Raw genomic sequence first — 24535 nt, forward strand, 5'->3', positions numbered from 1 at the left:
TACTCAAGGATGTCCACAAGTGACTAGACGAGTCGTGATGGGCATGAATTTTTCTTTGTTTGCTATTTGTGGTGTGAACCAATGAAGTTCTAGGGCAATAGTTATAGTGGGTGTCTGTGATTGGTACATTTATTCGGCAAGTATCACATGAAGGATAACTATGCTTGTGACTACCGCACATACCTTGACCCTTGTTGTTATTCCTAGAATGGAGGGCTCACTCCTTGTCTGCTACATGTTGTTTCTTTGCAATGAGATATCTTTACATCTTGGTTCTTCATACCCTGATGTACAAAGCTTCATTGTTACATAATAAGGCTCAGTGATGAAAATGTTGCACTATGAATAAAGACAAGAAGACTATTCATCATCATCATAACATGTTGATTGTATCAATCAAGATCATTCTCTCATCAAGAATCTTTTCTTGAATCAACCTTTTCAATTCTTCCAATCATTCTAACATATTCTACTCTCAATGAGTTCATTTCAATTTCTACTCACATCTTTCTAATTCGATCTCAAATCATTCTCTCATTTCAACTATTCTATCTATTAATCAATTATCCCTCACCTTCATAATATTTCATTATTAATCCAATTTTGATCTATCATGTGTTTTATATAGGATTAGACCTTCCTGAAACTAGGCACAATCATCTATCTTTGTCTTATACAAGATGTATCTTTCCTGAAACCATACGTTTTGATCATCTTTGTTTTATATAGGATGTGTCCTTCTGGAAACCAAACTTTATCTTTATCAATTCGATCAATCTTATCAATCAAATCAATCCTATCAATCTTATCATTCAATCAATCTATAAATCATTCCAACCATTTCTTCTATCCAATCAAACTCATTTGCATCATCAACTAACTATTCTTCCATCTCTCATATAACATTCTTCTTCTTTCGAGAGATCATTCATGCCTTCAATGCACTAACAATCTCTCAAGGGGGCATTATACCCAAGCGTCGTCGGGGCATACTGGGCCAATTTTCTTTTTCTTTTTCTTTGAAACAATGTCGTTTCGACATTTTCTCAAAGAGGGGCAAATGTAGACACCTGAAAATGTCTTAGTGATCATACACTAATTATTCGTCTATTTAATTAAGTAATTCTTTAATTATTTGATTAAACTAACTATTTCTTCTAATCATCACCCTTCAACACTTCTAATTATTCTATTTCTATTCTCAGATCATTTTAATCAGTTAACCCTATTATAAATATTAATTAAATATTAATAATTTAATTAATTTCGAATTATTCCTTAGTTAAATAATCTTTATTATTTAATTAAGCTCATTTCTAATGTTTAAATTATTTTATTTAAATTATTTAAATTAATTAAATTATTCTTCCAAATCCCCAAATTCTAATTCCAATTAATTCCAATTAATTTCATTTATCTCAAATTCACATTCTCCCAAATTCTAATTCCAAACCATCAAATTAACATTTCATCTAATTTCATTAAATTTGAGTTTCAACAAATTTCAATTAAATTCATGTGCATTTCAGCATTCCAAAATCTAAATTCAAATCCAAATTGAAAATGAAAATCAAATTGAATTTCAAAATCCTATAGCACATGTTGAAAATCAAACTGATTGATCAAATCAGTTATCTAATAGTTAACTCAGTTAACTCTTCAATCTCCCTTTTTCACTCCAAATCAGCTTTTTTTGACTAATCAATCAATTCAGTTTTCTAATCCATCAATTTAGTCATCTCCTTCATCATCTCAGTCAACTGGCTAATCTATTTAGTTGACTCCCCAATCAATCCTATTAACAGATCAATCAAATTGAGTTCACTCTTCAATCAATCAACACTTAAGTTCTATTTTTCACCTGCTTTGTGTTGAAAATCTATAAATTCAACCTATTTTCTCAATTCAATCTAGATTCACAGTCTTCGAAATAGTTGCTAATCTATGCAGGAAATCAGTGCAATACTCGAGAGCCAATTCAATGACAACTAAGGAGAAGAGCAATGGAAGCTTTGTCAAATCAATTGAGGGAGTCTTAATTAGATTTATTTGCTCAATTCAATTGATTTTACATTATTCGATTGTTATTTAGGATTAATTCTAATTAGATTAGAATTTGTGTTTCGCTCTTATAATCTGATTAATTATGATGATTTTAACCCTAATACACTTTTCATTAGATTTTTCTTCTTTATTTTATCTTAATTTATTTTTTATTTAGATTTATTAATTTTTTTCTTATCCATTTGTCTCTTTAGCTTTAGTTTTTATTGTTTTTAATGTAATTTTACTTTTTATTATCTTTGTATTTTATATATGTGTACACATACACATACACATACACATACACATACATACATATATACATACATACATATATATTTCTTTATTCTTTGTTTTGATAGTTCTTAATAGTTGTTTATTTTTTTATTTTTTATTTTTTTATTTTTTTTTGTGTTTCCCATGCATGTATTTTGGTTTAACTTTTTCTTTTTCCCATGCTCTTGTAGCATTTAATTTGTTCCCCACTTTTCTTGTCATTATTGCTTTCATTTATTTTTCACATTTTATTATTGTTTCTTCTTTTTTATTTTCTTTTGATTTCCATTGTTTTGTTTGTCTTTTTAGTTTATTTGTATATATAATTTATTATTTTATTTTATTTACTAATTTTATTTATTATTTTTCTTTGTTTCAATTTTTAATCTCTTAATTTGCCTTCCCTCTCCCTTAACCCATCCTCACCCTTTGACCTTGTTTTCTAGTTCACTTCCCACATACTCTTCCTTTTAAATCTAGGTTTGCAATCCTTCTCTTTAAATTTCCTCTTCTTGATGATGGATTGTTGAGTGCAATCTGAAACCTCAATACTAAAAACATTCACAGGTTTTCCAAAAGCTTTCTTTTAAATAGATCAAGAATTGTTAGAACTTTCTTGAAATTTCTCCAAGAAAGATGAAGGTTTTAATAGGAATTATTTATGTAGGTAATCTAGGAGTCTGCAATTCCTACATCTCATCTCTCCCTTTCCTTCTCTCATATCCTTCTCCTATGTCTCCATCTCCATCTCCTTTTCTCTCTCTACCTTCCTCTCTATTTCCATCCTCTATCTTGATTTCCTTACCCCTCTCTATCTCTCACCCTTCTGCGCCCCCCTCTCTCTATATTTATTCTTAACTCTTCATCTTTCTCCATCTCTCTCTATTACAAAAATATCATAATCCTATTGGTAATGGAGCTTGATTATCTTTTTGATTCAAAAGTTTTGTTTCAACTATGTTCGTGTAATAGTTTAAAACTACTGAAACCAAAATAGCATGTAAACTATCATCATAATTCTTACAGATTGTAAACATTTGAATAATTTTTTTTATTAAAACATTATAAAGAACATGTGACTTTCATCTAACAATATTTAACATGTACTTTCAAGCATGAATTGCAATGCATAAACAAATTAGAAACTTCTCTATCTAATACAACACATCTATAAAAGTACAAGAGAAGTTTAGAATTCACAAAAATCAAAATTCCATTCTGTTTTCTTTTTAATTTCCAGTATCTAACCAGAGGGAAAGTATCATCAGGGAGATTTACCACCCAACCATAGACCTAGTGATCTCTCGCACATCTTTCTATTGAAGAGGTATTGCCCTTCATAAGGGTGTAAGCAGTTTGATAGATTTAATGTCATATGAGCCTGACATTTTGACCCTACACAACTCTAGTCGGTCACACACCATAGGTACCTCCTAACCAATATGACCTCTCACTAGGTAGTGCATTTAGGCCATGTGAATTGCTAGGTGCTTGTTTAGCACAACATCACCTTGGCCAAAGGTTTTTGAAGTTGCGAACATAATTTAATGTGTAGTCAATGTTCACCACCCTACTCGACTAGATTATCAACTAAGGTTCAGTCATGTTGACCGATAAGTTTGTCTCTTATGCTAACTACATATTGGCATTAAACTAGAGACTCATTGGGCTCTAAGTTATAAGAATATTTTTGTCAATCTAAGTGCAGACTGTGTGGTGTTATGATTATGGACATCTACCATTCACAACAAGTTCATATTACTTTAACTAGATTATTTGTTGTTATATTCTACTAACACCATACTCATGAACTTGAGCTTGTATACCTGTGTCCTCATGTTTATGAGTATGTGTCTCCAGTCAAGGAGTTCACTGCAGTTATCTTTACTTCTATATAATATACCATGACTCACAATATGAGAGAACGTAAACTCTATGTAAAACCTCTCATTTTGTATTGCAAAATTGAATTATGACTCTTGTTAATTTAATTTAAACTTCTTTTCTATATGAGTTGGTTTAGGTAAGTATATGCTCAGTTATAACTATTGTTTTTCATTTCTAGGTATATCTTTGTTTCTCTAGGTTGCCAATGAGCCTTTAGTTGTAGATTTTAGCATAAAAGATGATAACATATATTTATTGCAATTAAGCTTCCTTCCCTTAAGGAATTTTGAATATATAAACATGTTCAATGCAACAATTTAGGAAGATAATATAAATTATTCATAATAGTTTAGTACTATTTAGTCTCTCTGCCTTCTCATTGGAGAACTCAACAAGGTACGATATCATCCAACACTAGCCTTTTATATTTTAACCACTAAAGCTACAATTTTCTTAACTACTCTTTTTCATACAAGAACTATAAGTAGTTATTGTGAGCTTAATGTAACTATTTGCCTTTGTTATATGAAAGCACTTCTTCCAAATATAATTCATTTTAGTTAAACTACTTTCAAATTCCAAAAGCAAATAATGGAATTCATAGTATGTAACCTGTGAATGTAATGTGCCTGCTAACTAGGTTGAAGTAGTTGTTCACACTTCTAATTCCCTTGATAAAGTTATTTCTACTTCTATTAATGCTTGCACAACCTCCTCTCTAGCTTGCAAGAAAGAAAATAATGTTTCATATATCCTATGATACCTCTTAGAGAGTCTCTTCTTCCTTCAAAATTCAATGAACTTCAAAACTAAAGCAATTTCCTTAATTAAAAAGTAGTTATGCGATTCATTTCATTCCATGGGGGTTTTGAATTCATTTCAATAAATTTCCCCTTATTTCGCATGGATTCTCTTTCCCACGTAGCTAGGTTAAGCTTGACCATATCCACAATATCATGTGGCCACCACATATTCATGTCAATGTTATTATGGGCTACCTTTACAATTGCTTGGTGCCACCTCTCGAATTAAATTAGCCAATACAAATGTGGTTGTATTAATAAATCAAAATGGCCTATGACCAATGTAAAGACTTATATCTAACATGATTTAAAGTATGAATCATATGATTCACTTGTATTATCTTGATACTTGTTATTACTAAGTATGTATAGTATATATTTATATACATACATATTTATACTCGTTATTCTCTACATGATCATTTATTTATAAGATAGTATTTTAATTAAAGTATAATCTGAAATAATTTACAGATCAATTCTTAATTTGAACCTGACTATACGATGACTTAAATCATCATTATTAGTTCTCATTTAAAAGAAATGCCCTAACCTAACAACCTGATTGATACTTTAGGTTAGCCAAAATAGGTACTTAGTTCACGACTACACAACCTTAGGTTCTAACAAAATATAATATGGCCAAAACTTATATGCTTTTGGAACACAGATGGCAAAATGACCCACAGATGGCAAAACGACCCATAATCTGCTTACCTCCAATACCTGATGATACTTTCCCTCCCTTCTCTAAGGACAATGCATTTCCTACAACCACTAAGTCATAACAATGTAGTTAGCCCAAAATCTCATCATTAGTTCTAACATGTATAAACATGATTGAATAGCTCAATAAAACAATAATTTTTTAAACAAAACCATTCACATATGCATTTTGAACCACTATTCAAAGATATTAATTTAACATCACATATAGGTGTATTAAAAGCATAGCAAATTATCAATGAACAAGAGGAATGAGATAGTTCGGATCCTTCTAAGTGGATTCTTGATTGATTTGAAGCTGACACTTCTCCATGGAGACCTTTGTTGCACAAACAACATTATTTTTTAAATGGCCTATCAATTGAGCTCAAGGAATACTCAAATGTATGTAGCTAAGAGACCAATTTTTCCCTAATTGACCTTCCACAACCTCTTTGGTGTACCTATTGCATGCCAACGTGCAATTGCTAGTTGATATTTCTATCTTGAAATTTTCTCTTTATGTAGTAATGTGCATTTGTAGAATTTTTACTATTTTATATGAAAATCTCTTCTAGTAAACTCTTGAGCAAGGGCCAGTAGTGATGAATTTAACTTTCATCTGCACAATTATCTCTTTGTTAGTTGTGGTGGCAACATGGTAATTTTGGGCCACCCTAAGTGATTTCCTAATGTAGACAATGTTGTTAACAACTTCATTGTATACAAAGAAAGTTTTTCAATTGCTTTTTGCCTTATTTCTCATGGTAATTATTTTGTCTTTGTGGTCTCATCTTCCCCTCCTCTGAATGTCCATCATACTATACCAACTTATTTAGTGTTTTCTATTTCTCACTGTGTCGACTTGAATTTCATCCTCATAATACTACCTGTAACAAGTTAGTTTCACAAAATACCAATGGAAATGCTACAGGAAATCCAAACTCAACCAATGAAACTACATGAAATATATATGAAATAAAAATACTATTATTACCTTCATGATTTATGTCTCATTGTGTCCTAACTCCACTGTTCCTGGTTGCAGATGGTGTGCTCTCAGACAAGCACTAATAGCTTCCAAGATGGCATATGAAGAATGGACTGATAACTGATAGTTCACAAATGCTATGATATGCAATACTACATGATTATGCTAAAATGATTATGCTAAAATGCTAATTTCTATTTGGTTCAAGATTAAAACTCGCTGATGCATAAGTTTTACAAATGATTTGGCTTGCAAATTCACTTGAAGTCTAACTCTTTCTCAACTAAAACTCTTGATTTTATAGACTTTGAGAGGATAATATAATGTGGCCCAGATCAACGGTCATGATCAGATCTATAGATTTGGATGGTTGTGAGCAAAGGTGAAGGTTGAGAGAAAGGGGGAAGGAGAAGATAAGTGTCACTCATCTCACCTTGACTGGGTTGCTAACTGAGGGAATCTAGGGATGGTTGGAGAAAATTTAGGCATGAGAGGACAAGTGGACTCAAGTCCTTCTTAAGATGTAGGGATGTTGGAGAGAATTTAGAAGGAGGTTATGAAATATGTGTACGTACACAATATTTCATTAAGTTTGGAGGTTGGAGATAAATGATGAATTAATATTTAAGAAATATTAATTTCCTTAGCCACATGATGGATGAGTTGGCAAAGGAAAGATGAAGTGGAGATGGAAGATGAGTTGGATAAGAGGGATTAAATAATTTAAGAAATTATTTAATATTTGAGACTATAGGATAGGAGAATAACCATTAAATATTAGATATTTAATTGATTGGAGAAAATAATTAAATATTAGATATTTAATTAATTAGAGGAATAGAATAGATGAATTAATTAATAAAATATTTCAATTAAATTAATTAATAGAAAGACACGAAATGAATTAAATAAATTAATATTTTCAAATTAACTATTTAATAGAAGAATAATTATTAAATAAATATAAAATATGTATTAATTGCTCATAGCCATTTTTATGTGTATACATTTTGCCCCTCTTTGAAATGATGTCAAAACAACATTGTTTCAAAGATTAAATCAAGTCTCGATAGTGCGCCTGGCGAAGATAAAAAAATCCTAATTGTGTGCCCCAGATACTAATTTTTGGATATTGATTCGATGATGATGCCCCCTCGAGAGATCGTTTGTACATTAAAGGCATGGATGATCTCTTGATAGAAGAAGAATGTTATATGAAAGATAGACGGGTGAATAGATTACAAATTGATCAGATGAATTAGATTGATAAGATTGATTGGATTGAGATCAAGTCTAGTTTCAGGAAGTACACATCCCATATAAGACAAAAAATGATCAAAACGTCTAGTTTTAAGAAAGATACATCCTGTATAAGACATGATAGATGATAAAAATGTCTGGTTTCAGGAAAGATACATCCTGTAGAAGACATGATACATTATCAAAATGTCTGGTTTCAGGAAAGATACATCATGTATAAGACATGATAGATAATAGTTGAATGAATGACGAAGATATTAAATTGAAGAATGATTCCATTAGATGATGATGTTGGTGCAGGTGTTGTAGGTGATCCAGGTGTTAGACCCACAAGCTTGAGAGGTAGTCATGATTCTTGACTTGATTTGTATTGATGAGGCACTTGTACATTATTGATCCAATATCATTGTATACTTGGACTTTTTATTGTTTTATGATGATCTATATGCAGATATGGACTCTATATGATAATGATCTTTATTATGCATGTTACTCTATTTTATGATGATCTATATGCATTAATTATATGGATGCAATGATTAGATGGATGATGTGATGATCTTTTTTTCTTCATTATGATGATGTTTTATATGATGATGCAATGATGAAATGTTTGTGATTTTTTATTTTGATGACCTTGGATGCAACTAAAAATGATTTACTAACTCAAATGATATGAATGCAATGATCTATATGGGAATGCAAATGAATGATTGATTTCTTTAATGTTTATGCATATAATGATTATGAATCTAAGTGCAAAGATGCAACTAAATGATCTTTAATGAAATGATAATGCAAATAATAATGATGATACACTACATGATTAATGAAATGCACTTAATTGAATACAAACTAATGCAATGATTAAAACACAACTAAATGAAATGGATGATGATTAAAATGATGAATGCACCTACAATGATCAAATGCAAATTGTTTTTGTTTATCCAAGCATACTCAATCTTTATTTATGACTGTTGATCTCTTAATGAAATGATATGCTCATAATGCAACTGACAATGAATGCTTATAATGTAGATGAATAATGAACTAATCTAAAATGATCTAACTAAAAATTATAATGCCATTCTTCATATGCTTGTCTTGTAACAGTTCTTGATTTCATCATTGAGCTTTAAAACACTGTAAGAAAATACAAGAAACTGGACATAAAGATTCAAGATGACCTGAGTATTTCTTACATGGATTTTGATATAGCAAGTTAATACAAGCAACTTGATATATTGAGTCAAGTTGAATTGAGTATTGCTTGTAGAACAGACAAGGATTATCTCCTTTCATGCATGACTTGGAACATCCTCCTTGATCTTTTGTCGATCATATCCTAAGACAAGTACATACCTTAATAAGCGATAAACCACAGACATCAATCAAAGAAAATAATCATGCCCTATCATATCTTCTCTAGTCATGGACATCCTTGAGTCGCATAGAGTACATGATTAGCAATAAAATCAAGATATAAACACTGAATCTTGTATTTCATTCACATGTTCTTATGGTCATTAACTGATATAATCATCTTGATGAATGATCTTTGATAATCCTTTATTACTTGTTGATTGATTATTCAGTTTCTAAGTTTCATGATTCAGTTGTTGATGAAATGTCATGATCTTCATTGCTTTGTTGCTCGTTATCTGTTTCAAAACCCTAGGTGTTTTTTGTTTTTCTAAGTTTTTCGAATGTTTTGGATTTTCAAAGATTTAAAAGATCACCTTAGCAAGAGGAATTAGGATTTTGCCCCCAGTGGAAATAAAACTTTTTTATGGATATATGAATTGATCAAGATCCAAACCATGGTGGGATACAAATGCAGATTGATTGATTCTGATAAAATCTAAGATAGTGACTATGACAAGAGTGTCAAAAATTGATAATTGTTGGTAAGCTGCTTATTTCCTACGAAATGGTTCAAAGCAATAGATGTGAAAGATGGAATGGATAAGCTAAGATAGATGGAAGTGATAGATGTGATATGATGGAGTGGATAGGTGTGCAAAGCGATCTCATAGATGGAGGAACTCACTTTTTAGATAGTGCCTGTTTACCAAGTTTTTACCATCTAAATTTATTGCATTTTTCTCTCTATTCTCTTTTTTTTTTCTTTTTTCTTTTTTTTTTTGTTTTATGCTTTTTAGGGATTTTTTGCTTTTCTGATTTTTACTGATTTCTTCAGGACTTTATATGCTTTTTATTGATTTTTTCCAGGACTTTATATCTCAAGCATAGAATTTATTGAGATGAATAGAATTGATAGGTTCATCAAACCATTCACCTTCAGGGGTAGATAACTTGTATTCTCTTGATCCATATGCTGCTACTATGACAAAAGGTCCTAACCAATTTGGTTCAAAATTTCCCTTCTTTTCTCGGTCTTGTTGATTTCTTGGATTCTCCCTTATAACTATATCTCCAATTTGAAAAATGTGTGGCTTGACTTTGTGGTTATAACTTCTTGCCATTCTTTGTTGATATACTTTCAAATGATCTGTTGCGTTTTGGCGACGTTCCTGAATTAGTTCAAGTTCTTGGAATCGAGAGACTCATTGTTCTTCTTCTGGTATAAGACCTTGCAAGGATACTTGTAGAGAAGGTATCTCTACTTCTATAGGTAATATGGCTTCTGATCCATAGACCAAACAATATGGAGTTGCCCCTGTTGGAGTGTGGATGCTGGTTTGGTATGCTCACAGAGCAGGATTTAGCTGAATGTGCCAATCTTTTCTAGCTTCATTGATTGTTTTCTTTAAAATTTTCATGAAAGTTGTGTTTGATGCCTCAACTTGACCATTTCCCTGTGGATAATATGGAGTAGAAAACCTATGTTGGATATGAAATTGTTCGCATAGCTCCTTCACATCTTGATTTTTGAATGGTCTTCCATTATTAGTGATAATGGTCATAGGAACTCCATAGCAACAGATTATATAATTCAAAATGAATGATGATATTTGTTTTCCTGTCACTGTTGTTAGAGGCACTGCTTCAATCCATTTAGTGAAATATTCAGCAACACTCAAAATAAAGTTATTTCCATTAGAAGATGAGGGATTTATCTTTCCTACCAAATCAAGGCCCCATTGAGAAAATGGCCATGATCTTGCCATATGATATAATTCTTGTGTTGGTGCATGAATGAGATTCCCATGGATCTGACATTGTTTGCATTTCCTAGCATATGTGAATGAATCGCTCTCCATAGTAGGCCAATAGTAACCCATACGAAGAAGTTTCTTAGCCAGTGTTAAGCCACTTGAGTGTGTGCCACAAATACTTGCATGAACTTCGTTAAGAAATTTCTCAGATTCTTCTTGTTCAAGACATCTCAATAAGGTATTATCTAAACCTTGCCTATATAAGATATCAACAATAATAGTAGAGTGAGAGGATTGACGGATAAAATTCCTTTTTTGATTGCGGGATAGGTCAAGAGGAAGGATATTCTCTTTTAAGTACTGATAAGTTTGACCATATAAGGATTGAGTGGTTCCTGATATATGACAAATTCAGTAGATATGTTGAGATTGAATGGTAGGGTTTAAGATATCTTCCATGAGAAATTCGTAAGGATGTTCATTTTCCTTATTTTGCAAGAGAGATGCTATTGTACCCATTGCATCTTCTACTTTATTCTCATTTCTTGGAATCTGGTTGAATGATATTTCTTTAAAGTGTTCTTTAAAATCCTCTACCAGTTGTTTATATGGCATGAGTTTATCGTCCTTAGTTAGATAATTATCATTTATTTGGTTGATGATAAGTTGTGAATCACCATAGACATGTAATTCTTAGACATTCCATTCAATGGCCATTTTGAGCCCAATAGCCAATGCTTCCTATTATGCAGTATTATTGGTGCAAGGAAATCACAGTCTATATGATTTCAAAATTGCGTGTCCCTAAGGTGTGATGAAAAAGATTCCTGCGCCTAATCCATATTGTGTATAGGAACCATCAAAGTACAATTCCCAGAAGTTTGTACTTACTGTCAGAATGTCTGCATCAGGAAATTCAATGTGCAAAGGCATGTCGTGTTGTAAAGGTACTTCAGCCAACTGATCAACAATGACCTGTCTCTTGATAACTTTTCGATCAACATACTCTATATCAAATTTACTCAGTATCATAACCCATTTGGCTAGTCTTCCTGTCAAGGTTGACTTGCTCAACAAATATTTGAGTGGGTCTATCTTTGCTATTAGTTTTACTGAATGAATCAACATATAATGTCACAGCTTCTGGGTTGCAAACACAACTGCTAGACATGTCTTCTCTATTGAGGAATAATTTAGTTCATAGCCCACAAGTGTTCTACTGATACAATACACTGCTCTTTCTTTTCCCTCTTCATCATGTTGAGCTAGGAGAGCTCCTAATGATACATTTGTCGCTGAGATATTGAGCAACAATGGTTTCCCTTTGGTTGGTGATACCAGTACTGGAGGATTCATGAGATATTCTTTGATTTGCATAAAAGCTTCTTCACATCTTTGATCCCATTTGAATGGAATATTCTTATGTAGAAGATGGGTGAATGGACGACATCTATCTGCTAACTAAGAGACAAATCTCCTAATTGATTGCAATCTTCCTTGTAAAGATTGCAATTGACTTATGTTCCTAGGTGACTCCATCTCCATGATGGCTTTGAACTTTTTAGGATCTACTTCAATTCCACAAGCTGATATAATGTACCCAAGAAGTTTTCCAGAGGTCGCTCCAAATGCACATTTCTTTGGATTTAATCTCAACTAATATCTTTCCAGCCTGTCAAAAATCTTGCTAAAGATATTTAAATGTTCTTGTCTTGTATGAGATTTTGCAAGTATATCATCTACATAATCTTCCATAAATGTATGCATCATGTCATGGAAAATTGTCACCATAGCCCTTTGATAAGTCGCTCCTGCATTCTTAAGCCCAAATGGCATAACATTCCAGCAATATGTTCCTCATGCACAAGTGAAAGTTGTCTTTTCTTGATCTTCAGGTGCAATTCTTATTTGATTATATCCCAAGAAGCCATCCATTAATGAAAACATCTCATGCCGTGCTGATAAGTCCACAATTATATCAATGTTTGGTAACGGGAAATCATCTTTTGGACATGCTTTATTCAGATCTCTGAAATTTGTATAGACTCTTATGCTTTTATCTGGCTTTGACACTGGTACAATACTTGAAACCCACATCTAATAGTTTCTTCAGCTCAGTTTCTACAAGAAGAGCAATGTGTGGATGCATCTTTCTTATCTTTTGCTTAACTGGTTTTTCTTTTAAATCCACATTAAGACGATGCATGATAAGATCTGGATTAAGCCCTGGCATGTCTGCATAGGACCAGGCAAAATTTATTTGTCATTGCTTAAAGAATTCCATGTATTCTTTCCTCTCTTCATCTGATAATGAGGCAGCATAATGAAGTATTTTAGGGGCCTTTGATGTACCAATGTTTATTGCTTCTGTTGGTTCTATCAGGATAGCAGATCTCTCCTAAAAAATATGCAGGAAGAATGTCAAACTTTCCATCTTCTGGCACCTCAAAGAGGTTTTCACCTTCAGATACGTCCTTTATTTTCCCTTTTGATTGATCTAGTGTTGCCATGAAATGGTTTTCAACAGTAGGTCTCTTTCCTTGTTTTATTTCAATTTTGTGACTAGAAAGTTTGGCATTCTCCTGATTACGAGAAACATTACTTGATTCTGGAATGGAAGATATCTTAGGTGTGATGGGTTCGATAGCATTAAGATACACGACTAAGTCATGATCATTGGAAAAGACATTTAGTTCAGGATTTTTTAAATTATCCCAATCAATTAGTTCAAGATGAAGAAGGGGTAAGTCATAATCACTGTCATCATTAGGTGCTTCAAAGTTCATGACATAACGATCATAATTTGGCATAGAGTAGGTAATGTCATAGCTTGAATGATTTTGAGAATTGTCTCTCCCAAGTGTCTTCCAATTAGTTCTAACAAAATCAGTACTAGTATTTTGTGGTTCACACTCAAATGGTTCTTCAACTGATGTTTGTCCCTTAAACGAATGGATTATATCAACACACACGTCTTTAATACTGCAATTTTCTTCTTGATTATTTTTAAAGACTTCATTTGCATTTTGGAGTTGATATACTTGTGTACATGATAAAGAGGATTCGTTTGCTAGATTTTGTCTCCTTTCAAACTCAACTTCTTCTGGACTAATAGTCAATCCTACTTGACTATTTCTTAATTCTTCTATGGTTTTGCTATATCTTGATACATCTTGTTCCTCATTTGATGAAAATCTTATATTTCTAGATGTTTGATCTATCCCTGTTTGTACTTCTTGTGGCATTACTTCTTTGTCTTTGTCATTCCCTTTCCTTTGTTGTTTTGCATACGCCTCTTTTCTCTGAATTATGAGTTCTTCTCGTCTTCTTTCTAACTCCATCTTTTGTTTTGTATTAAATAAGTCTTCCTCTGTAATAGTTGTTTGTTCTTCATTGTTTTCCTTACTTGACGTACTAGATAAGACATCTGGACCCCATTCATACTCATTTGAATCTGTCTCTGAACTGTGGTTTAGAACTACCCCACTATACCATACAAGAATGTTGTATGGTGCAAAAAGTTCCCTGATTTCTACCTTTCACTACTTCTAGAATGTCTTGTTCAGATTTTGCATTTGTACGTATTTATTGAACTTGTTGACAAAATTCTTCTTTACCTTCAATAGTAATCTCCTCTTCTTGCTTTTCATGTTCTTCTCACTTCTTGTGTTTATTGGTTACTATTTCTGCTGCTTGATGTAGCTTTTCTTGCCAATTTTCTTCTTTAGAGACTGATTTCTTTCTCCACTTTGATTGTTGATAATTATGATGCTTTTGATTTGACTTTAGATATCCCAGTCCTGTCATATCTTCTTTAGATTGTGAGTGGGGACAAATTGGTTCTTAAATACCTTGATGTCATTTACCAATTGGTCCTTTTCCTTCATATCCCATTTTTTGCATGATTTCATAACCTTTGCCATATTGTTTTGTGAGAATATTAACTTTTGTTGTTGTTGCTATAGTTTCACTTTCATCCTTGTACAACCAACCAAGAATGTCCGTGTCTTCATTTTCTGCTTCAAGAGTTCTGGTTCTAACAAATGTTCCTTTAAACATATCTTTTGATCTTTCTGATGTCTTTGATTGGATATTTGTAGGCTTTCCATATGACTTGGGGGAAAGTGGAAAATTATGCAAAGAATATTTTCCCATTCCTTCATCATTTAATTTGAGATTTTTCTCAAAGGTTTCCCATAAATTTTCTTGAATTTCTTTGGTAGGATATACTGATTCTCTGTTATGTGGAACTCTTGTATCTCGTGTTGGCTTCAAATTATTGCAATATTGACTAGAATCTGCAATTATAGTGATCTCTTGTCCTTCATGAGGAAATTTTACACATTGATGATATGTAGAAGGAACTACTTGCATATTGTGAATCCATGGTCTTCCTAGAAGAATGTTGTAAGAGAGGTTCAAATCTAAAACCTGACACAATGTATTCCTTTCCACAGGTCCTATTTTGATTGGTAACACAACAGTTCCTTTAGAAGAACGTTCTGCTTCATCATAAGCCTTACTGATTATTTTTTTCTTCGGATCCACTGCATTTTCTAAATATCCCAAAGCTTTTATCAAACTTAATGAACAAATGTTTAAGCCGGCTCCACCATCTATGAGTACGCGTTTGACACGAGTTTTATTAATGGTGACTTCAACATGTAAGGGAGCATTGTGAGGATGTTGTAAGGATCCGTCATCATTTTTTAGAAAATGATAAGCAATGAGGAGCTATAAGGTGTCCTACCATGTTTTGGAACTGATATATATCCAAGTCTTTTGAAACTGTGTTTTTCACTAAAGCTTTCTCCAAAATTTCCTTATTCATAGGCGAAACTTTTAGAAGTTCCAGAATTGATATTTGAGCGGGTATTCTTTGTAATTGCTCTTCTAAATTGTATTGTTGTGAAGTGGATGTTGGGTCTTTTGTTATACTTGGAAAGGTAACCTTTGCTTTGCTTCTCGTAATAACATTAATTGGCTCTGAAGATGGATTATCTTTAACAATGATAACATTTACCACATCATCATATGTATAAGTGTAATTCACTTTGGCTTTTCCTTTGTCATCTTTTAATTGGGATGGTTCACCTTTGTCATAATTCAGAAGTGGAGTTTTGAAAGCTAGGTGTGATTCATTTGTCTTGTGGCTATCCACTGTGATAGTTCCATTATCGATTAGATCTTGGATAAGATGTTTCAATCTTTGACAATCATTTGTTTGGTGTCCTTTATTCCGATGGTAATTGCAAAAATGATTGTCATTCCACCAATTTGGCTTGATTGGTGGTTCATAACTTCTTGCTTTTAGTAAAACAATCAATTTGTTAGCAAGCAAAGTTTTTAAAGCCGATTCCAATGGTTCTCCAATGTTTGTGAATTTCCTCTGAGGATTGAAGAAGAAGGACATGGTTTTATTATTTTCTTGATTGTTATTGCTTGGGATTTGATTTGATAGATTAAAAATTGGTTGTTGTTGTTTTGTAGCACTATTATCGTCATTTCCTCCATTGCTGACATTCCTATTCTTTGACCAGAACTTGGGTTTGTCATTGCTGTAAGAGTTATTGTAAAGTTTTAGTTCTCCTTTCTTCACCATCACGTTCTCTGTTTTCAGACCATTCTCAATCATCTTGGCAAAGGAGGGAGGACATTGCATTCTTAGTCGATAACTCATTTCATTGATAAGATTATCAATGAATATGTCCATTTTTTCTTGATCAGGTACATCCCTTGGATACCTATTAAACATGTGTTTCCATCATTGTACGAAGATCATTAAAGATTCACCATTCTTTTGTTTAACATTGCATAAATCCAGCATTGTTATCTCATTCCTTATATTGTAGGAGTATTGTGAAATAAATCTATTCACAAGTTCTTCAAAAGATTTGATTTCGGATGGTAATCTTGAAAACCACTCCATTGTTTGTCCATTTAAACTCCTAGGAAAAAGACACATAAGGTAAGTTTCATCGTGGGCAAATTCCATGCTCATAGTACAAAACTCCCTAATGTGATCCTGAGGATCGGATTTTCCATTGTATTTGTCATATTTAGGGATCTCACAATGTTGTGGAAATGGTACCATATTCAAATTTTTATCGAAAGGATATGGGCATATATCTTCTAATGAATACTTCTTGGAGCTTGTTCCATTTTGCATATCTTGCATCTGTTGTTGCAGAGTTTGCATTTGTTGAGTAAGGTTTAACAACAGATTATCCATATAATTTCTCTTTATTTCTTCATAAGTTCTTTTATCACTATGCTCTTTTCTTGTGTCATCCCTTTCTTTTCTTGTCTCTTCATGACTTTCTTTATTCACATCTCCGTTAGTTGGATCATCTATGTTTTGGGTGTTACTTTCCTCCACATCTTGTTTCAAGCTTTCTATGTCTCTTGTGGTAATTTAGCTCCAGATTTTGCCAACATCAAGAGATATTTCTCTTTTTGTTTTGCCAACAATTTTTCCATTAGCCTATCAAATTTGAAATCTTGCTCAAGGTCTCTAATGGTGCTATTGACTGCTTCTTCGTCAACAACGGTATACCCAAAAGTTTGGAATACAAGATTATCTTCTTCCTCCATTTATTTTTGTTGTTTTCTAAGTTGTTCGTATTGAGCTCTAGTCCAAACTGGCATGTGATTATTTCAATTTTTTTGAAATTTCCAAAGGACAAAGTCAATAGGTGATTATTGGTTTAGGAAGATATTCTTTGTTGATTTTACCGCTATTGTTTGTTCATTGTGATAAAGTGTCTCTTTGTTGAAAAACACGTCTTTGCAAAATTTCTCCGTCAAACTCTATACCGCAGCCACGTAAGTAGTGATGAAAATGGTGTAGGAATGTCCTACGTTTTAATAAGATCTTGCGATTGATATACAATAATCTTATTCTTTTCTGAGTAGCTTTATAACTGGGTTTTCTTTTCTTGAGGTGATACTTAAAAGTCATATAAGCATCTGACAATTTACAAGTTTGTTTGATTCCAATGTTGGCACAATTCTGATTTTGATATAAGCTACGTTCAAAATAGGAAATATATATCCAAGATTATGAACATAGGTTAAATTGATCAAGCTTCGTGATATATGATTTGATTATCCTGATGAGAGACTTGACAATGATGTTGATTTTTTGCACTAAAAGATGTTTGAATCAATAGCTTGTTGAATGTTTATGTTTATAGAAACCTTTCGGGAATAGCCTGTTGGATTAGTGACCCAGTTGTTGAGCTAGTTTGAAAATACGTGATGGTTTAGAGGCAAATCTACTCAAGAAGTATTTTGATACTGATGTTTTGACACTTTAGTTTGATCTAGTGTTTCAAATGTTGGAAAGCCTTTGTACTACCCTTTTGATCAATTTTTCCAGCAATTTGTTGGATTTTTTCTCACTCGTAGATGATAATTTTCTTCAATTTTTGACCATTTTGAACATGTTACAGACATAGAAGACACAATGTTTAATAAACAAAATGCACAAGCAAGTACAAATCTTATGGTAGGCTGAGGCAATAATTGTTGAATCTCACATGGGGTTTCCCCCGAGGCTACGCTATTCAAAGCGGATATTTAGATGCTTGACCCCACTGGCTCCACCCTCAGCACTCACTTCTCCGGGGCAGCTAAGCACTATTTTCCATGAAAACTCCCCATGGCAAACTTTATATCTCTACTAAGAATCGCATGTGTGTGAGCCGCTTCAGAGGTCTGACCTCCTGCGCCAACAACTAGAAGGATTTTGACAACTAGTACAAGTGGTTTTTAGTAAAGGCTTCCAGTCATGTGGCCATACATGCGACACTTTCATCTCTGTAAATACAGAAGGTTCCCAGCCTATAGAGATTACACTCCATAGGGTTTATGGGGAAACATAGTGTCGGTATGAACTTATCAGCACATGTTGTTTGGGACTTTCGTCACAAACACAATTTATTTAAAGTGGATTGGAAGGATTCGGTATTAGCCCATTTCCACTTTAGGTCGTTCCCCTCTCACTGGCCCCCTCAAGGCAGCTCGGGAAGGTAGGCCCTCTAAAGGATTTAATTGCTTGAAAGTAAAGAAAGCATTAAAGAGTGGGTTTGGCTATTTGATCACCCAATTAAGGGGAGAGCATATACCTACCACTTTCGAGACACGAAATATAAGTGTTCTTTTTAACTTTCCATAGCAATGTGATCTATCCTCTATTTGGAGATGTTGCTCCAACAAGCATGGTGTTTATTTTAGCCTTTTTAAAAGTCTACATGCAACTATTTTAGAGAAGTTACCCAAAATGCAAGTTGCATGCTGTCAATTTATCCCCTTAGTTAAACTAAATGAGCAAGACATGATATATTACTTTCCAAAATAGAGCTTTTAATTAACTAGGTGAGGAAATGCATAAAATTTGCCTTAAACACAATCCTGCACATGCATGTCAGTAGTTTGAAATTTTTTTAGTTCTGGGACATTCAGACCTGCAAGAAAATCATGTTAGTTGCAAACAAAAGCACTATTCTAACAAATGTGCTATCTTTCACCTCAAAAGCGCTAATCTTCAGGGCAAAAGCGTTAACCTGCACTACAAAAGCGCTACTCTGTGGACTCAAAAACACGACTTCTTTAACAAATGCTCTAACTTAGAGGACAAAAGTGCTAACCTGTGATGCAAATGCGCAAATTTTCAAACAAAAATGCTAACCTACATGACATATGCGTTATCATGTGATGCAAATACGCTAACCTGTAATGCAAATGCACTAACTGTGATGCAAATGCGCTAACCTATTGAACAAAAGCACTGCCAGAATTCATACATGCATGAATCTGCATTACAAATGCATTAATTTTACTTTTGCAATATTTTTAAAGGTATATGCGAGGTCCATGAGCCCCATGGTGGGCGCCAAAATGTGTCGACTTGAATTTCATCCTCAGAATACTACCTGCAACAAGTTAGTTTCACAAAATGCCAATGGAAATGCTATAGGAAATCCAAACTCAACCAATGAAACTACATGAAATACAATAAAAATACTATTATTACCTTCATGATTTATGTCTCATTGTGTCCTAACTTCACTGTTCCTGGTTGCAGATGGTGTGCTCTCAGACAAACACTGATAGCTTCCAAGATGACATATGAAGAATGGACTGATAACTGATAGTTCACAAATGCTATGGTATGCAATACTACATGATTATGCTAAAATGCTAATTGCTATTTGCTTCAAGATTAAAACTCACAGATGCATGTTTTACAAATGATTTGGCTTGCAAATTCACTTGAAGTCTAACTCTTTCTCAACTAAAACTCTTGATTTTATAGACTTTGAGAGGATAAGATGATGTGGCCCAGATCAATGGTCATGGTCAGATCTATAGATTTGGATGGTTGTGAGCAAAGGTGAAGGTTGAGAGAAAGGGGGAAGGAGAAGACAAGTGTCACTCATCTCACCTTGACTGGGTTGCTGATTGAGGGAATCTAGGGATGGTTGGAGAAAATTTAGGCATGAGAGGACAAGTGGACTCAAGTCCTTCTTAAGATGTAGGGATGTTGGAGAGAATTTAGAAGGAGGTTATGAAATATGTGTACGAACACAATATTTCATTAAGTTTGGAGGTTGGAGATAAATGATGAATTAATATTTAAGAAATATTAATTTCCTTAGCCACATGATGGATGAGTTGGCAAAGGAAAGATGAAGTGGAGATGGAAGATGAGTTGGATAAGAGAGATTAAATAATTTAAGAAATTATTTAATATTTGAGACTATAGGATAGGAGAATAACCATTAAATATTAGATATTTAATTGATTGGAGGAAATAATTAAATATTAGATATTTAATTAATTAGAGGAATATAATAGATGAATTAATTAATAAAACATTTCAATTAAATTAATTAATAGAAAGACACGAAAGTGAATTAAATAAATTAATCTTTTCAAATTAACTATTTAATAGAAGAATAATTATTAAATAAATATAAAATATTTATTTAATCGCTCATAGCCATTTTTATATGTATACACTCACTTGTTTCCTTCTCTTTTTAAGAACTCATTTCTAATTGGGCTTCTACAAATTCCTTTATGAGAGTTTTAGCTTGCTTGAGCTATCCTCAATCTGAACCATTTGTGCCTTAGTGTATTTCCTCTTTTTCTCTCTTTCTAGTTAATTTTTTATTATTTTATCCTTTGGTGGTTGGTTGCTTCCATTAACAACTCCTAGTTGTTCAAATCAACACTATAGGTGTTCTGCAATATTTTACTTTGTAGTTTATTTTTCTAAGATATCCTTAATTATGAGAAGGGGATCTTGCTGGCTTTTATTTTCTTTTGCCAATTCTTTTTTCTTTTATAAAATTTTTGCTTAGCATATTTCTTTGTCTTTTTATCAATATACTCTCTCTAGTTTCCACATTTATCCATGGTTATATCTTTTAGATATAAGAGAAGTAGTTGAGCTATGCTTAGTAGTAAATCATCTAATACCTTGTATGGAAGTGATGATACTAAGAAAGTTTTCATTTTCATTGATTCCAAGTGGGGTGTAGTCCTTGCCACCCTTAAAACCCAAATCATTTTCCAACTTTGTACAATGCCTAAACTAACTCTATCTCACTTTTACATTTTCTTCTAAAACTTGTAAAACAATGATACATGTTGATAAATGGTATCATTAGGGAAACCATCCACATTCTCCTCTATCTATTCTACTACTTTTGCATTTAATCTCCACAAACATGAGGTAATTCCTAGCAATTTCCCTAGTAAATATAGAAGCAAGCAAACAATTAATGAGTCATGCATGTATTAATGGTGGCCACTCTTTATTTTTTCCAGTTGTCCTTAAAATATAGGTCCAAGGCTTAGATTATTTATGTAAGAAAACTTAACCCTAGTGTGATGAAATAAGAAGGAAATTAGAGTAGTGAGATGAGTAAGATATGGATAGCATAAAGATTTATATGATGTTGCATATTCATTAACACCATAAAATAATTTTCCTCATATATTTATATTATATTATTCACACAATGTATAATTTTTACCTCAAGCATAGATATACACATCACGTGTGCTTGGGCAACATCTTTTATGATAGTACTTTGTACTTTTTCTCTATTATGCTATTGTTCTGCATCTCTCCACACCTCTTATTATAGTGAGGCCAAGTATTCATATAACCTTCACCTTATGTGGGGACTTGTCTTTCTTTGTGTCATTATGTCTTTCTCTCCTTGAAGGTGATTGCTACTATGTCCCATTTCTAGTTCTTGAATTGCCAATAAGAATCTAATGTCATTATGGCATTATAAGATGTAGTGGTTATTTATGATAGATTCTATGATGTGTGTAAGAACATGATTATAATGAGTTGCAAAATGGATTAAGAGTCTTGAACCATTTGTGATGCATGTTATGACATGTCACAACATTTTTTTTTTGATTAGTCAGTCACAACATCTTTTAAGAGACAAAATGAGTCCAAAATAATACGTGGGTCATGAGAATTCTTACCATGGAATTTTGAGACCTTGTTTGGGCGTATAGTAATGCCTTTTGGTCGGTTTTTAGGCCTCCCAAGTCTAAAATTGAGGGTCTAGGGCGAAGACATTGATCATTTTTCATTATAGGGTTAAGTTGTCGGATTCTTATAGAGGAACAATATGTCAATCTCCATTTAAGGCTTTGAGCTTGCAAGTGTATTGCAACTATTTCTATTGTTGAATAATAGATTGGTTTGGTGCTTTATAGGGTGGGGTTATTTTTCCTTGAGATGCTTTTTTCATGTATAACAACGTCTCTTCTCTCTTGTCTATACTTCTTCTATTCTTCTCTTATTTTTTCTTTCTAAGTGTTTAATTTACACATCATTATGCTACTAAATTTTTCATAGATCTAAGATATGTGTTTCTTTCCTCTAAAGGTTAATGTGAGAAACAAATCTTCATGTGGTATTCCCACTTTATGGGCATAGTTTGTTTGCACTTGTATCAACCTATTTGTTTAGTCAATCTCACTATACTAGAGATGCATACATGGTATTTTCGTAACAACCCTCACATAATTTTTAATCTTATAATTGGTACTTGGGCATTCCTATATATGTTGATACCACAATTATTCATCTACAACTTGTTTTGTTCAAACATACCAAATTTGTTGCTTCTATTGAGAAATTGCTTGTTTATGCAAGGATTATTTTTATATAAGACTAATATTTTAATTTTGAAGTTACTTGTGATTAAATATTTTTAGATTCTCTTAACTTATTACAATTTTTAATCCAAAACTTCTCACCCATAAAACATAAACATTACTAATATCCCAAATAAAATTCTAATAATTTTCCAATCAACATCCAATCTAGATTTTTTTCCTAATGCATGTTTCCCAAATCAATTTATGAGTGAAACCAAACCGAAGCATTGACATTCCACAAATGTCTCAAAAAAATATTTTCTTGAAATGAAACTATTATCCAACCTTTAAAATGTACCAATAGATAAATTATAATACATAAAGATAACTTATGTATTGATACATCCTGGATAACCATTTCCCCGTTGAAGAATATGAAATCACTTTGGCATCTTTTTAAAACGAGAAGATCAAAAACTTATTTCGCAGGCATTGACTTAATCTCAAAATCTTTACAAAATAGCTCAAAGCAAGTTTCAAAGGATCTTCAAGCTAGAACAATTTCTAAGAAACAATTTTTTTTAACGCGGTAGAGTGTTGCGGTCAACTGTACGACTTCTGCTTGCGCTGGCAAGAGAGCTTATTTATTTAGTAATGTATTTGACCATGTCAGAGAAGGGGGAAGAAAGAACCAAATGCAAATTGCAGAAGCATAGCCTATATAGATTTGAAAAATCGTGCGATCACGCAGAGAGAGTTCCAGACGCAGTTGCAGTTATGTATAATCTTTTCTATTATATCTGAGATGGGTAGCGAGGGTCATGGACCGCCCTCTGATAAGCCAGACTCGGGATATGACTTTGCAATGCTCTTGTTTGCAATAGCACTGACAATCCCCTTAATTGTAGCAAATGGGGTTATAATTATCCACCGGAAGAGGAATTATTTTCGTGCCTTGGGAGGAGTGGGTTTCATTGTGGCTACCTCCGTTGCCGGGATTGTATGGATTGCTGTGAATTTCGTAACAAATTTGCATTTCACGCGAAGAGGAATACTGAATCAGTGTTCCCTGTGGACATTTTGGCTGCAGCTTCCGCTGGGGTGTTGTCTGTGGATGTCGCTTATCTACTTGAGGCTGTATCGCTTGTATCTTCTTTCTACTAAACCTGACTGCACTAGCATCCGCAAGCCTTGGTGGTTTTATCTTCTACTTCTCTTATTACCTGCTATCATCTTCTCTACCATTGGAACCATTTGCAAGGCCAGCAGCCGAAATTTAGAGTAAGTTGTTAATCAAAATTCGCCTT

The 24535-nt window shown here is 33.0% G+C and overlaps 1 protein-coding gene across 1 annotated transcript in view; it reads left to right on the forward strand.

The window, feature by feature from the left end:
• Positions 1 to 23720: 23720 nt before the first annotated feature.
• LOC131038547 (uncharacterized) overlaps positions 23721 to 24535 on the forward strand; it is a 43694-nt gene continuing 42879 nt past the window's right edge. The window contains exon 1 of the mRNA XM_057971013.2: positions 23721 to 24509. Within this exon, the coding sequence (XP_057826996.1) occupies positions 24034 to 24509 (476 nt within the window). The 5' untranslated portion in view covers positions 23721 to 24033. The remainder of the gene's footprint in view (positions 24510 to 24535) is intronic.

This window comes from Cryptomeria japonica, chromosome 10 (assembly GCF_030272615.1).
Source record: "Cryptomeria japonica chromosome 10, Sugi_1.0, whole genome shotgun sequence".
Lineage (NCBI taxonomy): Eukaryota > Viridiplantae > Streptophyta > Pinopsida > Cupressales > Cupressaceae > Cryptomeria > Cryptomeria japonica.